The sequence below is a fragment of the Malaya genurostris genome, chromosome 3, assembly GCF_030247185.1.
Source record: "Malaya genurostris strain Urasoe2022 chromosome 3, Malgen_1.1, whole genome shotgun sequence".
NCBI lineage: Eukaryota > Metazoa > Arthropoda > Insecta > Diptera > Culicidae > Malaya > Malaya genurostris.
The window spans coordinates 134,580,786-134,597,125 of record NC_080572.1 but is presented as its reverse complement, the minus strand read 5'-3'; the positions used below and the strand labels follow the sequence as shown (position 1 = coordinate 134,597,125).

Below are 16,340 nucleotides of genomic sequence, written 5' to 3'. Positions count from 1 at the left end.
GGAATGCAAAGTTGAAAATAGTGTATCATAATCTAAATGAGCAGCAGAAATTCATAGACAATTTAGTAAAACTAATTAAAATCGTGGCGAAAGAGCCAGGTAATCGAAAAAGAAAGACTGAGAAATTTCAATTTCTTCTATCGGATGCAGACACTTTAAAAATAAATTTTACCAAGTTTGAACCGCTACCCTTCCCATTGGATCCTGATGTTTTTATCCGTGGAATCATTCCAGAAAAAGTTACTTTATTCAAAAGTGCGCTTATGCCTTCAAAGTGAGTAACCTGATTTTATTTTATTTGAGTGTTTAGTTTTATAAACGGCAGAGTAAGTAATATCGTCTATATGGAATTCTGTTATGAGTTGTTGAAATAGTTTAAAGTGGGTGACGACATATTATATCACTTTTGTGTTAATCCATTGCAAACATTCATGTACCAAATGCGTTAACTTCTTATATGTTATTTTGCTAAGGTCGCAATTCTGGTATGTACGGGTTCTGCATAACTAAGTATAACTATAGAAAGCTAATAGAATTTCTGGAAAACCAAACTTTCGATCGTAGCCTCGGAGATCCCTATCGTCCCCATCGACTTAGCTCGACAAAATCGGAAAATGTCTGTGTTTATGTGTGTGCACGCTTCGAAACACTAAATTTTCTCGGAGATGGCTTAAACGATTTCAACTAGCTTTAGCTCATTTGAAAGCTACTATTGGAATGTGAATCAAGTTCGAAGATTAAGTGGCTGAAATTTCCGGCTCCGGAGATATGATCGTAGTAGCGAAGTAACCGACAAGCTGCACTTTTTTATATACGCTCACGGAGATGACACAATCAAAGCTTCTTTTGGATTGTGAATCGAGTTCAATGCTAAAATTACTAACAGTTCCGATTCCAGAGATGTGATCATATAAGTTTCTATACGCTCGCTTTTCTCGGAGATGACTTAACTGATCGCAACCAACTTAGCCTCGTTTGAAAGCAACTATTGGATTGTGGATTGAGTTTGATGATCATTTTGCTGACACCTCCGGTTCCAAAGATACGATCGTAAAAGTGATCAACGAACCGCGCTTTTCATATATATGCCAAATTTTCTCGAAGACTGAACTTTAACAAGCTTAAGCACGTTTAGAAGCTGCTATTGTACTATGGATTTAGTAGGAAGATCATGCGACTGACACTTCCGGGTCCGGAGATATGATCGTATAAGTGACGTAATCGACAAACTGCACATTTTTTTATACGTTCACTTTTCTCGGAGATGACTTAACCGATTTCAACCAACTTAGGCAGCTGAAGGACTCAATCAATCTGTAGGTACTATTAGGTACTATTGAATTGTGAATCAAGTTCGAAGATCAAGTAGCTGAAACTTCCAGTTCTGTAGTTATAATCGTAAAAATGGCGTAACCGACAAATAGCAATATTTTCTATCCGCACAATTTCATCAGATTTGACTAAAGTTATCTCCGGAACCGGAAGTTCAAATTTATTATTACATTTGGTTTGTGGAATGTGGCCATTGCAACGTAAGTGCTGAAGCATACTTTTGTTATCGATTCGAATCAATCTGAATAAATTTGTATAAAATATGAGCCCAAATTCATGTTAGAGTTTATCTTAATAAACAAAAAATATTCTATTGCGACTGTGAATGACAAGACAAAGGAACAAATTACGCCAATAAGTGGATTTGGAATAGGTTTTTATTCATAACTACTTGTCAGTCAGTGATTTTATTTGTTTGGCTTGTTATCAATACCCGATCAGATCCTCGAAATGAATTTATAACAAACTGAGATATTATTTTCACATAACAATATTTGTTTCAAATTAGGCGGGTTAGTTGTAAGAATAACAAAAATATAACTAAACTTGGCCTAGGTTATAAACAAATTGTAACAAACGTTAATATGTTAATACAAACATCTTATTCATTTGTTTATTTATTTATCTATTTCTCTCCAACTGACCTGGATTGATCTCAATGGAGTTTTTAGTGGAGTGGGGAAAGCCCATTTGAAATTCATCAAATGAGCGTAAAAACCCATCATCATTTTAACATTTTACATATTTGTTTACATAATTACAATTCAAAAACATTAGCCTAATGAAAAAAGATACAAACTTTTTTTTATTCAATAATGTAATATATTTTTAGGCACACTGCTTAAGCTCTAGGATGCCAAGGGTATTTTCTAATCTTAATTAACGACTAACTTGAAACTAGAATAGTATTATTAGACTATGTCATCTCGGGTTCTCGTAAATCCAGCTTTCAGCTGGCGATCGGCAGTGGTCGATGAATTGAGTGTTGCATGAGTCTTCCAGATGGTGTTGGTCCGCGGGAAACACCCCCAGGCTACGAAGGCCCGGCGGGTGGTCCGCATGCTGGTTTTCGACTGCAGCGGTCTTCCGTGGGCGGTGATGATGCTATTTCCGAAGAGAATGAAAGAAAAGTAAATATTGTGGAAAACGTGGTAAAAAGGGGATTTGGGAACAAAATGTCTGAAAACGACAGAGATCTAGTTAGTTGCCATCGAGATGGTAGAGAGACAGGGAAGGGGGAACGAAAAAGTTAGTGACAAAAAAAAATAGATCTTGTTAGTTCCAATGAAGATGGTGGACAGGGACGGGGATCGAGAGAATCGACGGATGTTAGTGTAGAATCTGTGGGCGGAAATTATATTTTCTGAGCGAGGAATAACACATTACACTTGTATATCAATGTGTTTAAGGTACTGGTATATGAGAAGCATATATAAACTATCCCGACTCGCCATGGAGATACAAACATTGTCCAGTGCTAAAAAATAATTGAATTCTACTTATATTCTATCTGAGTTTCCTAAGCCTATTCTTGAAAACAACACTTGATACACAAAAGTCAAAAAGGTCGTACAAACTACTGAAAACATTGCACAATGCCCTAATCGGTTCGTTCTGACCATACTCCGTTCTTCGTAAGTCGAGTCGCAAGAAATTCGGCGCTCTTAGCGTTCTTGGAGGGACATTAATACATATTTTAGAGAATCTCAGGAGCATCAATTTGTCCATTCAGCAGTTTCGCTATAAATACAGCTCTGAGTATATTCCGTCGTTTGTCTAGTGTGTCCATGTCGAGCAAACGACAGCGCTCGCTGTGTGGTGGAAGCTCTGACGGATTACGCCATGGCAGAGATCTAAGAGCAAATCGTAGGAATCGTGATTGTACTGCTTCAATTCTATTGATCCAAACACTGGTGTAAAGACACGAAATATGCCTTACGGCTTCAAGGGCAGCAGTATGAATCAGTAAACTCTTTGGCGATCCTCATGATGAAACCTAGGTTTCTTTTTGCCTGAGCAATTATATGTGAGTAGTGATGTCTGAAAGAGAGCTGAGAATCAAGAAGCACACCCAGATCTTTGAAAACAGTTACTCTTTAAAGTATTTCCCCAGAAATAGTTTAGTTCCAGACTATTGGGATTTTCTTGCCTGTGAAAGAAATCACAGAGCATTTGGACACAGAGGTTGAAATTGCACAATACATAAAAATTGTTTAGGTGCTGCTGAAACTCCATGCAATCAGCTTTTTTATGACAAGAAACAGTTTCAAATTGTCCGCATACATAACCCGAGCAGGGTGTGAGATCAAATAGAAAACTCATTTTGATGTTGTGATGTTCGCATTTATCGATAACTCAATTTGCTGTTGTTTTGGTCGTTTTAAGTGGCAAAACATCAAAATCGAAAGCAAAAAGATGTTCCTATGATATCAAACAGAAAACAATTTTTGCTAACAGCGAAAGCAAACTGAAATCTAAATAAGATATAGATTGTTTCTTGTTGATTGCAAAATTAGTTCTCAATTTGATATTATTATCAAACAACGAAAACAAAACTGGAATGCTTAATCAATTATTGATTTGCTTTGAGAATACATTACTGAAAACAAACAAGTCGCGAGCATAAGCTAAAAATAGATTGGGCAAAAGACCCGGGATAGTATACCTTTAGGCGAAATTACTGGCAACAATAAAAAAGCATCAAAAGCACCAAACACCTCCACAGAGAGAGACTTGAGTTTCGAACCTAGGTGATTTGGATTCCGAACTCTCCGCGAATGCTATGGACTGTGACGTTAAGTTGTGAGTAGATGGAGAATTTTCGATCATATGACAAGCAGTGTTGATTCGCAAAGCTGTATACAGGTAGTTTTAGCCGATGTACACTCGTTTCGTCGCATCCCTCCCGCAGCCATCGTGAATGGCAGTGCGGCTATTTGATAGGTATGAAAATGTGGTCTTTGTCTTTCTCGTATCCAGAAGCTGTAGCATGTGAACATCATAATATCAAATTGAGTTATTTATTTGATCTCACTCTACTCGAGTATGTAATCACTTGGAAATACGAATTTCGAGGCTCAGAAGAGCGAGCACTTTAGAGTGAAGTCTTTTACAGCAAAGGCTCACTGGAGACGTGAATTAGGAATCTGACAATAAACAATCCCAGATCATATGTTATTTCGATTCCAAAAAAATATCTTACTAATTGGGACAATAAACGAGTATCTCACTTCTGCCCACAGACAGCATCACACTGATTTAGCAAGTTTTTAATTCTTGTGTAGACTTAAATTCGGGATCATTCAATGAAGATTAATTGCGGAGCGAAAATTAAGCAATTCATTTGCTTGCTTCAGATAAAATGGATTAAACATAGATAATTCATGGAAATCTGATTATTTGTAGAATAGGGTTTTCAAACTAGTTTTCTAAGTCTTTCAAATATTAATGCAAAATCGCTGTACTATATGGAGCTAGTGTGCTAAAATATGATCTAGCTCAGAACCTAAATTCTACAAAGCTTTTTTCTGAGGAAAGTTGTTCGGGATGTCAAAGTCTACATTATGAAGAAAACGTTAGTTAGGAATTCATTCGCCAAGCGCTTCTACAGTGCTCGAATGTTTCTGATAGAAGACATATTACGATATATCTCCAAAACATGATGATTTAAAACGTCGGTAATTGGAGGTTATAAAATTCTTCCATTTGGTGGCGCTAAAATTCAATCAAATATTCAAACTTCCTAAGACTCAAAATCATACAGATTAGGGGAGAGGTGGAGTTTAATGCGCACCTAAGCTTTACGAAGTTTTACAAATAAAATATTACTTCTATCACGATCATAAACACGTCTACGGAAACATAAAACCTAGTTTTTCAATATCCTCAAATTAACGATTACAATTATTACGAGCATGAAGGCTACAAAATAATCATGTTTTGTTCATAATAGTGCGCGAGGTAAAGTAATAGTGCACAGTGGTACAAAATTATGCGCACAATGAATTTTCCGTAGTACTCGAATACTCGAACTTTCCGTAATACTCGGAATACTCGATGACTCGTTTGGGTCGAAAAGCTGTTAATGACAGATTTTATATTTACGTCTGTCGTGTGAATATAAAATAATAAATTAATTAATTAATAAATTTAATAATTATTAAATTATTTTTAATGTAGACGAATAATGTTAATTGTGTAAAATTTCAATATTAATTGTAAGTGGTAAACATTAACAGGAGCTCACAATGAGATGCGCACTAATATGTACCGTGCCCTATTACCCACCTTTTCTCTAAGTAAGACGGTTTCTTTGGAAAACTTTATGAAAGTTCTAAGACCTATTATATTTATATATGTATATAAAAATGGATGTAATTTTGTATGTTTGTAACGCCATAACTCTGGAATTACTGAACGGATTGCCACCAAACTTGGCACAGATAATTCTTGCTTTTCAGAGATGGTAATAAAAGTATTTTAATGGAGGAGAGATCGTAGCAAGTGTCCTTAACAGGGGGAAGCGGGGGGGGGGGGGTTTAAGATCATAGCAACATTTTGCATATCTTAGATGCTTATATGGCGGTGAATGCAGCAAGTGCCTTTGAAAAGGGAGGTGTAATGTTTCTAACGGTATAACTCCGAAACTACTGAACGGATAGCTATTAAATTGGATTTCACTGAAAATTTTAAAATTTTTAGGAAATAACCTAAAACTCTTAAAATATTTTTGTATTGGACAAACGATCTAAACAATTTTTATGCACAACCCAAACGGAATTGTTAACTGCTAAAATAAGGTTTTATTGTTTAAGGTTTTCCGTAAAATCTCAGAAAATCGGTAGAAGATCGGAAATTTCAAAATTTCTGATATATATTGCGTTCCAACGTTTCTATAAATCAAAGTGAAAATATTGGAATCCGTTTTGATTTCATCTGTTTCAAAGAGACGTAGAATTTGTTTCTATTAATAAAATAAATTTTGTGACAACACGAAAATTTTAAATTATTTCAATGGCTTTGTACAAAAAGAAATAGAACGTAAATTTATACGAATTCCATATACTAACCCATGGTCAAAAAACCAACTAAAATTAAAAAAAAAATTGCTTGATTTTTGTTTTACTAGCAATTAAAAACTAAAAAATATATCTTAAATTTTCCGCTATCCTAAACGACATCAATTATAATCGATAGAATATTAGAATTTAAATATCACAAACTTAGAATTATTTCGAAATGTATAGAATTCGAAAATTATTTGAATTTTCTATTAGTAAACAATTTAGAAAAAGTAGAATTCTGAATTTAGCACAAAAATCATACGAAATTAAGTAAAACTTGTTTTTTTCCACGTAGTTGTGTAATGATGCCTTTCTCATATCTCTCTTATTCTCATATAAAAATGTATTCTTCAAACAGTTTTGTTTGATTTTTGAAAAACATGAAAGCTAGTGCATGAACTAGTGTAACCTACAAATTGAAACAGTTCTCAAATCGGTTAGGCCATCTTTCTCAGTGAAGTGAGTTCCACTATTTCAGGTACTTGTGAAACTGGAATCGCCCCGAATAATGGCTTTGCGGCAGCCTTTGCGATTAGCACCTACCAACCAATCTATTCGCAGCTTAAAGTTGTCTTCGTCTCGAAAAACAACCTCTTCGTTTGAATGCTTTTTACTGAATGAAACCCTGCACCTATGTTATCAGAACTAATTGGCTCAAGTGGCATGTTCCCCTAGTTATTTGGAGATTCGTGCCTTGCGTAGCTTCTCATCAACTTCCTGATGGGAAGGAAAGGATAAAAGGAACATGGAAGGGAATTGAGAATTGAGTGAGGTGGGAAAACAGCACAAAACATAAAGAAATAAGTCGTCCTGCATCCCCGAAAGGATGCTGAACGTTCTGCAGGTGCCAAAATGCACGGTTGATAGAACCTCCAACACCGAGAAGCGTTAGAGATTTTACAAAAGCGACACCATTCTGCATTCCCCGAAGAATGCAGAACGATTTCTTCCCGAATATGCACTTGAATTAATTTGACACTTTAGAAGACAAAAATACCTTATATAGCTAATAAATGACTGATACGAATATTTTTCAATGAAAAAATCCAATGTATGAACATAATTTAAAAAAAAATTAAAAAATATCTCCTCCGCCTTTTTTTATAAACATGCTCGAAAATATTTTTTGTCAAATACAAGAAACGGATTTTGTTTGTTTTCCTCAATGTTAGATATAGCAGTTTAAAAACAACCTGTTTTTGAACTAGTTTTGCTCATAACTTCGGTTCAGAAAACGCTACCTGAACACGCCAGTCATTAAAAAATTGGTTTTAACAAACTCTAAAAGATGTTCAAAGATACCTATACGAAAAGCGAAAAATATAAATGCTAGTGCAAAAAATCTGATTTTTTGAGGAACACCCTAAGTTGCTCTTTAAAAATAGCTGTAACACTAAAACCATTGCAGATACTACTATGATGTCCTCAGCAAAGCTGCTCGATATAAGTTTATCTATAGTTTCGCCGAAAAATGCAGTCCTCTATCATAATACATCCGGAAAATAAGTTTTGGATCACCTTAATAATAAGAGCCACCCTAATACCATGTACATCGACATATGGTTTATCTTCACTGATAATTTGTTTTGAAGACATCATAGCTCTAAAGTATAAGGTTAAGCCACAAATGTATTTGTCCCCCTGAATTGTGGATCCGGACCACTCTGCAATGCAATTTAACTCGGAAATTTTAAAATTTCCGATCTTTCATCTATTTTTTGAGATTCTACGGCAAACCTACAACAAAACCAGAATTTTAGTAGTTATCAAATGCGTTTGTGTTGTGCATAAAAATTGTTTAGATCGTTTGTCCAATACAAAAATTTTTTAAGAGTTTTAGGTTATTTCCTAAAAATTTTAAAATTTTCAGTGAAATCCAAGTTTCAGTTTTTTTTTGTAAATTTTGTTTATAATAAATTTCCAACTAAAATAATAAAAAAAATATATGTCATAAAATTGAAAAGTTTTGAATTCATGTTGTTTTGGCAAAATTTTCCCAATAACACAAATTCTCTGTATTTGTACCAAATTTCTTGAGATTCTTTGAACGGATATATAATTTTGATCATCAATACATTGTTTCTACATACATTGTACATGTCATCGCTTTAATTTTCGAGTTATATACAAACATGTGAAAAAAAATGAAAAATTCATATATATTTATAAATTCATCGATTGTTTAATGTTTTCTTTTGATTGTGCAGGAAAGGTAGTTGAGCGAAAATTGTAGCTGGTATCACTAGCAATCGAATGATGTATAAAAATATATAGGTCATCGCTTTGAATTTCGAGATATTTACGATCATAGTAAAAAGTCTCATCTTTTCTTAGATCATCTATCTACAGTTTTCATTATAACTTTGGGTAGATAACCCTATTTGTCGGTTTTTTCAGTGCATTTTGTTTCTGGAAGTATTACCTTTCCAATGGAGAACAAATTTTGAAGATCGGTTGACTAACAACAAAGTTATGACTCGGTAAAGTTGAAGTTCTCAATATCCGATTCGCGATGCAGGTGCCGCATGAATGCAGATAGGGCACGTTTTGAGCTCTAAAAAAAACTTGGAACGGGAAAAATCTGATTTTCATTAGTTTTTCCTAAAAGATTGCCAATAACGATATACTTAAAATAATCTACAAACTTCACAAAATTCGAGGGTGAAAAATTTATCGAAATTGGTCAAGTAACAACTGAGCTATGATAGCTCAAAGTTACCGTTCCAACTTTTTTTGAGTCTTGGTGCTTCGCGTAACTTTTTTAGGCTTGGTATTAGGAGTGTTAAGTGAGGGCCACGAAAATATTCACAAGAGGCAGGGGAAATAAATATTATTAACCAAGGAGGTAAAATTGATCTGAATTGACGAAGAAATCAGAATGAGAAAACCGTCGACCCAAGCTGATGAAAATAAGTTTACGACAACATTCGAATTAAATGAATTGTTATTCTATAGAACGAAAAATATTATTCTAGCCTTTCGTTATCAAATAATCATTATCACAATCTTGAGCAATTGTGTGGAAATAAGTTGTGTTTCACTACGCTCTGAGTATTTCAACGGCCAGAACAATTTCTAAAATTTGTTTTGCGGCTTTGCCTTCATGAAACATTTTCAAGCAACGCCGGCAATACCGTTAGTTGATTTCTGAACCACAGACAATAACGATCAAAACAACAAACGAGAATAATAGTCAGGACATTTAACATCTTTTTTTAACTAAACGCGAAAACTGTTAGAGAATCTGATATTTAACGTACCCCACCAGAAGGAAATCGTTAACGTCAAATGTATTTTTCATATCAAGTTCCTGAAGAAGGTATTTTTGTGGCTGACGATCAGCGAGATGAGAATGCCCAAGCCGCTTTTCGTCCTCGAAAGAGAATGAGGGCTTTTGGTCGGATCTGATAAAAGCACAGTATGCCAGGAGATCACTAATGGAAATAAACTAGCTTCAGATAAACGTGGCACCAATGATCGCCAACCTATCCATTGTCGTCCAGATATGTGGTGCTACAACAATAATATAAAGGATTATTGGTGTAAAAGCTGCAAAAGTGTTGAGAAACAATCTTTTCATTGACCACGGTTATGGTTCCAAACTACTGCCTCAGGAAGCATTTTTGTAAAACGCAACATAGAATTTAAGGAATAATTGTTCCATTAAAATTTATTTTTGCATTTTTGTATCGCCTAATGGAATTAGTCCTATCTTGATGCAGTTATTAAGTTGTTGCTTTTGAATAATCATTTTTGGAGTTTCACAAATTTTTTGCCTCGCAAGTTTTTTTATTTTCAAAAATAACAGCAAAAAGATAACATAATGTGATATCAATTGAAAAATTGATGAGCTGAGATCATATTAAGATTTCAATGTGATGTTGCTATCATAATAAGATTTCGATTTGCTTTCGTTTTGATGTTTGACTTTGCTCGGGAACTCTGCATCCTGGTGGGATGACAAAAGAAATGTCATTAAAAAGGCGGGTGGGTGATGTCAGAGACATAACTGGATGTCGTGAATATGAAAAAACTGACACGCTCCCATCACTTTTCCGAATATCAGTTAGAATTGTGCAAGCTTTCTCCTTTTTCACTAAACAAATAGGAGGAACAGTTAAGGGCAAGGCAAAGTCCCGCACAAACCGTGCTGGTATGCAGTTCCCAGTTGGGGGCAGAATCCATCGTTTGCTCCGGAATTGGAACTACGCCGAGGGTGCCGGTGCACCGGTCTATCTGGCGGCAGTGATGGAGTACTTGGCTGCCGAAGTGTTGGAATTAGCCGGTAACGCTGCCCGTGACAACAAAAAAACGAAAATCCCTCGCCATCTGCAGCTGGCCATTCGTAACGACGAGGAGTAGAAAACCCCCGTCCTTTTCAGGACGACCAAATCACTGTGATAAAGAAATATTTAAGAATGCTTAAAGTTTAGCCAGTTCTGATACGCCTGGAAGGTAAAATGCGCAAATCAAGTGGAAAACTTTGTTCTAACAATTTGTTCATTTTTGTTTTCGGCCGAATAATAAAGAATTTGCGAATTTACATATTGATCTGTATACGTGGCAACTCTGTTTCGCATGGCATATTTGTATACTAGTATAAAGATGTGTTCAACATCATCACTTCCACTTTCGCATTGCCGTTCGTAATTGTATGTGGTAGTGACGGTGCAAATTATTTAAACTTCTTGTGTGTCTTATTTCGGCAACAGTTGCTCAGAAAATGGTATGAAAGCGAAAAAATTCAACTAGTTCTTTAGGATGATCATTAGCACTTAAAAGTGCTTTGCTGGACTTTTTGGCTGCCTTTCTACCGGCTTTCGGTGCCATCGTGCTGACGGTGTCTAGTACGTTCAGAGTAGCTGCTTTAACTTAAATCACGCTAGTTTTTCACATCACATTTCATTTTATACCTGCTACTGGCAGCGGTGTGCGGACAGACCCTTGGTTAAAAACCGTCTTCTGTTCGCAGAACGGGAAACAGTGAGACGACAGGTCCTCGATGTTGCTCTCGTGTGTTTTGTTTCGGGAACAGTTGCTCAGCAAATGGCTTCAATGTTGTTGCAATACACGTTCAAGTTGAAAATTTTCGATTCTAGTGGTAGTTAGATTATATAAATCCTTCTACGGATCACTGAGCTATGAGCTTTTAAAATACGAGAAAGGCAAACGCGCCTTATGAGTTATCCTCTTTGACACTCGTTTATACCAAACATGTCAGAAAAGTTTAATTTTGAACAATTTGAGATTATGTCACACAACTGAAAATCATAAAATGGTGATCATATTTCCGATGGCATGTAGAAAGAATTATGTTGATTCATTAGATACAACAGGAGATATTCACGATCAAAAACTTATCCCTCTCTCAGAGGGTAAATTTTGAAAAGGCGCCCCATTACTATCCCATCTTACTTTACTAAGTAAGACGTATTCACGACAAAAATAATGAAAACAGCAATGGTCCGAGATTGCTTCCTTACGGAACACCTGATTCGTTAATGAAGTTGTGTGACTCGACATTTCCTAGCTTTACTGATAAAACTCGGCCTAGACGATTTTTTCCAGCATGCAGGAAACCGTGACTGCAACAATGATTGGTTGAAAATTAATCTGAGGGGCGCACACAATGCTCTTGAACATCTTTTCAGTACTATAGACGGAATTCCACCTGGCCCAGCTGATGTTGAAGATTTCAACTTACTTATTGCCGCCATAATATTCTCACCAGAAAATCGAATGTTTGCAATATCTATCGCATTATATGGAACATTTTGAAGGCATCGTTCCACCTGAGTTGAATTAGCCGAGTCTGTATTGAATATTCTCGAGAAGTGTTGTGCGAATAAGTTGCAGGTGCCTCTTAGAGTGTTCGATGTTTCATTTTCAAGGAACATGCTGGAAGGAAGGAAGTCCGTTTTCTTTGCGATTGCCATTAACAAAAGACCAAAGTTTCTTCGGATTTCGTTGCAGATTGGATTGAGTTTTTTGTACGTGCTTAGAGTAGAGATACCGGTTGTACGACCGATTGTTACTAGCTTGAGCAAAATCTTTCCTTGTTATTGGGTTTCGTCGATTGGAATAGTGCCGAAGTGCAGCTGCTCGTAACATTTTAGGCTCACGTAGGTTTCTATTCATTTATTTATTTATTTAATCAACAGACAAATTTAAGTCCTAATGATTGTTTTTAAGAATATTTAAAAAAAAATCTCTTATTCGGCTGTGGGAAAAATGAAAATCGAATCCCGTAGAAACACCGTTGAAGGTTCGTTGCAATCCAATGCACCGTCGATTCCGTAGTTAGTACGACGTAGAGGCAATCTGAGGAGGTTGTTGTTGAGGAGAGCTCTGGAACGAACATTGGTGTTGATTTGACTAAGAAGTGCTGGGCAATCGATATTGTTCGTCAAGACATCGGCAATCAGCATTGCACGGAACAGGTCACGACGCACTTGCAAAGTATCGAGCCCGATAAGCATCCCACGGCTTTCGTAGCTAGGCAGCTGATGAGGGTTGGTCCAGGGCAATTTGCGAAGAGCGAAACGAACGGAACGTCGTTGGATTAACTCAATTCTGAGAACACCGTTAACATAGTGAGGGTTCCATATCACCGAGCAGTATTCGAGTGTTGAGCGACTTCAAACAGTATATATCTGTGAAGCGCTTAGCAGTTTTCATAACAAATTCCAAGCAACGAGAAGCCTTCGTAACTATGTAACCAATATGCTGCTTGTAATTCATTTGTTCGTCTAGATAAACTTCAAGGTCCTTGACACAAGTGACTCTTTCAATCGCTGCATCATGGAGGCAATAATCAAACCGCATAGGGTCTTTCTTACGAATGAATGTGATAATAGAGCATTTGCTAATGTTTAAAGTCATTCGGTTGATCTTGCACCACTTTGAAAAAATGGTCAGTTGACGCTGAAGGTATGAAGCATCCTCTGCACTCTTGACTATTTGGTATAACTTTAAGTCATCAGCAAAAGATAGTCATGGGCCTTCCAGTGAGTAATTTACATCGTTGAAATAAAGGAGGAAAATCAGTGGACCGAGATGGCTTCCTTGAGGTATTCCGGAAAACGCAAAGAACTCCTGCGATAGACTGTCATTGAATTTAACCGCCAGCCGTCGATTGCAGAGATACGATTGCATCCATCGAAGAATACTGGAACCGAAACCCAGCCTATCCAGTTTGGCGATCGTGATAGCGTGATTGATTTTATCAAAAGCTGCGGAGAGATCCGTGTAAATAGAATTCGTTTAGAAGCTATTAGACATAGCATCTATTATGTACGTCGTGAAAGATAAGAGATTAGTAGCAGTGGAGCGTTTCGGCATGAATCCATGTTGAGTTTCCGCGATGTATTGTTTACAGTGGTCGAAAATTGGCTTAAGAACTACTAATTTGAACAATTTATATATGGCGCTTAGGGCAGTAATTCCACGATATTTGTCAATGTTCTTTTTGTCTCCTTTTTTGTGAACTGGAAACATGTAGGAAGATTTCCACATAACGGGAAAGATTCCGGTCGTGAGTGATAGTTGAAACAGTTGGCATAAGGGAGTTACTATTGCACTTGAACATCTCTTCAAGACAACTGTCGGGATACCGTCGGGTCCAGCAGAGTGTGAAGGTTTAAGTTTTACGATTGCCGTTAGTACAGCGTCGATGTCGATATTGATTAAATTCAAAGACAGGCTCGATATGGGAACATTAAGAGCCGCCTGAGAGATTTGGTACTGGCTCTCTAGAAAAAACGCTGGAAAATTTTTTCCTAAACATATCGCTTATCTCTTGCGTGCAGGAACCAGTTTGTTGTTCGTAAAACATGGTCGAGGGTAGGTCCGATTCCTTTCTTAGGTCGTTAACATGTTTCCAAAATGATTTTGGATCGGACTTTAGCCTCCTCTGCACATTGCGCAAATAGTTCGAGTAGCAACGCTTGGTTGTCTTTTTATATACTTTGTTTATTCGCATGTAATTTTGTCGAAACACTACGCCGCCATTCTTCGAGTATTTCTTCAATGCGGTCCTTTTTGAACTTTTCAAACGTATTAGCTCTGCAGTTTGCCACGGAGCCTGTTTGGAGGGCTGGATAATTCGCTTAGGAACGTATTGATCGATTGCATACGTCATAACGTTAGAAAAAGTTTGAGTCGCAAGATTAACATCGTCGTTGTCAAGAATTTCACTCCAGGTCAAGTTAGAAAGAAAAAAAATGATACTATTGTAGTCGGCTTTTTTGAAATTGTAGCTGACGATGCGAGAATCGGTCGTGCGACGATCCATCTGATTCGAGTACAATGTGGAGCGGAGGGCGGTGTCTAACGGATTTCACCAGAGGAAAGGGTGCTGCGATAATTCTGGGTGCACAATCGGATTGGCTCGAGAAGCAGAGGTCGAGTATTCTGCAATACTCATTTTAAACGTGTTTCAATTGACGTAACAGGTTGAGACTGTATCGGTCAAGCAAGTTCGTGATACCAGTGTGGAAGGAAGAATGCAACGCATCTACATACTGGAAACCGTCGGAAGCGGGAAGCCATTTCAGGCCGGGAAAATTGAAATCACCGATAATAAAGATCTCATCAGTAGGTCGCATATGTACGGAAGTAATTTCGTCTATCGATTGTATATGCGTATCGATCAGTGACAGGTCACGTATCCGGTCCGGTGGAAGATAAACCACACAGAGAAATAATGATGAGCTATCACTCAAACTGATCTTCACACATACCTGCTCAACGTTGTTTTCAGAAGCGTTTTGCAAACGACGACGAATAGCAACAAGAACTCCACCACCGATGATTTTGTTACTATTGCGGGAGCTGCGATCGGTTCGAAATACTTCGTAGTTGCTTGTATAGACAGCGTATTTTCGGTCAGCCAAGTTTATGTTAATGCGATGATATCAAAACACTCGTCCGAACAGGCTACTCGGTAATTCTCCTAGCATGAGTTCATACTGCCAGCGTTCTGATAATAAACTTGAATTTGTAAAACGTTTCGAAGAGCAGGTAGTCTATGTGAGTTTGAGCTGGAAGCCTCCCAGTCAATTGTTGAATTGTGCAAGTACTTGCCGGCGACGACGGGTTGGAAGACCTCTTCACCGCTTTCGCACACTGGGCCGGGACGGCTGACGAGCGCTGGCTGCGATTGCACGACTGTGGCGAGGGGATCAGAGGCGTCCATAATACCAACTGCATTGCGTCCCAGTGTCCGGTGAGTAGAAGTCATCGAACTGGAACCGGAGAACGAATCAGCGCATACATAACTGGGTAATGATGAATACTTGCCATGGTGAAAAGTTTGGAAACCCCCTTCGCCGCATCCGCCCGCAGGACCGGCTCGGCTGATGAACGCTGGCGGCGACGGCACGACTGGGGCGGGGGTGTCGGAGGCTTCCATTAATCGAACAACGGTGCGTCCCAGTGTGTTACATTCAGTTATATTCTATTGCCCCAAGGTGGCTTTGGACGAGGGCGGGGTGCGGGAACATCTACTAAGAAAAGGTCACGCAAAACAGAGGAAATTTGTCATAGCTGTATCCACGTCAGCAGCATTATACAGTAGAGAATCCCAGTCGATAACACACAGTGCATTATTGAGTCCGGAAAAGTCAGTCTTCGAAAAGTTGAACATCGTCAAACCGAACAAGCCGAGGACAAGTCAAAGTGACAGAAAGTGGAGGATGATTTGCGTCAACGGCTACTAAAGCCTCAAATGCTTCAGCAGTGATGCAATTCCTTGAAATTTCTTCGTTTATGAAAAGCAGGTCTAGCGTACGGTTGCGCATGTTAGTAACAGTGTTTTTTTGCACCATGTTCAGTAGCGACTTTCCATCCAGCAAAGAAACGTTCGGCCTTGTCCAGGTTGATCCAGATGGATCATGGATAGCAAAACCTGAATAAGTTTCCATCCAAACTAGACCTGGTTGGTTA

The 16,340-nt window shown here is 37.7% G+C and overlaps 1 protein-coding gene across 3 annotated transcripts in view; it reads left to right on the top strand.

Moving 5' to 3' along the window:
- Positions 1–16,340, top strand: part of LOC131436716 (phosphatidylinositol 3-kinase catalytic subunit type 3) — a 508,878-nt gene that overhangs the window by 402,833 nt on the left and 89,705 nt on the right. For all 3 annotated transcript variants that reach the window (XM_058605589.1, XM_058605588.1, XM_058605587.1), the window contains one exon: positions 1–274. In XM_058605589.1, the coding sequence (XP_058461572.1) occupies positions 1–274 (274 nt within the window). The remainder of the gene's footprint in view (positions 275–16,340) is intronic.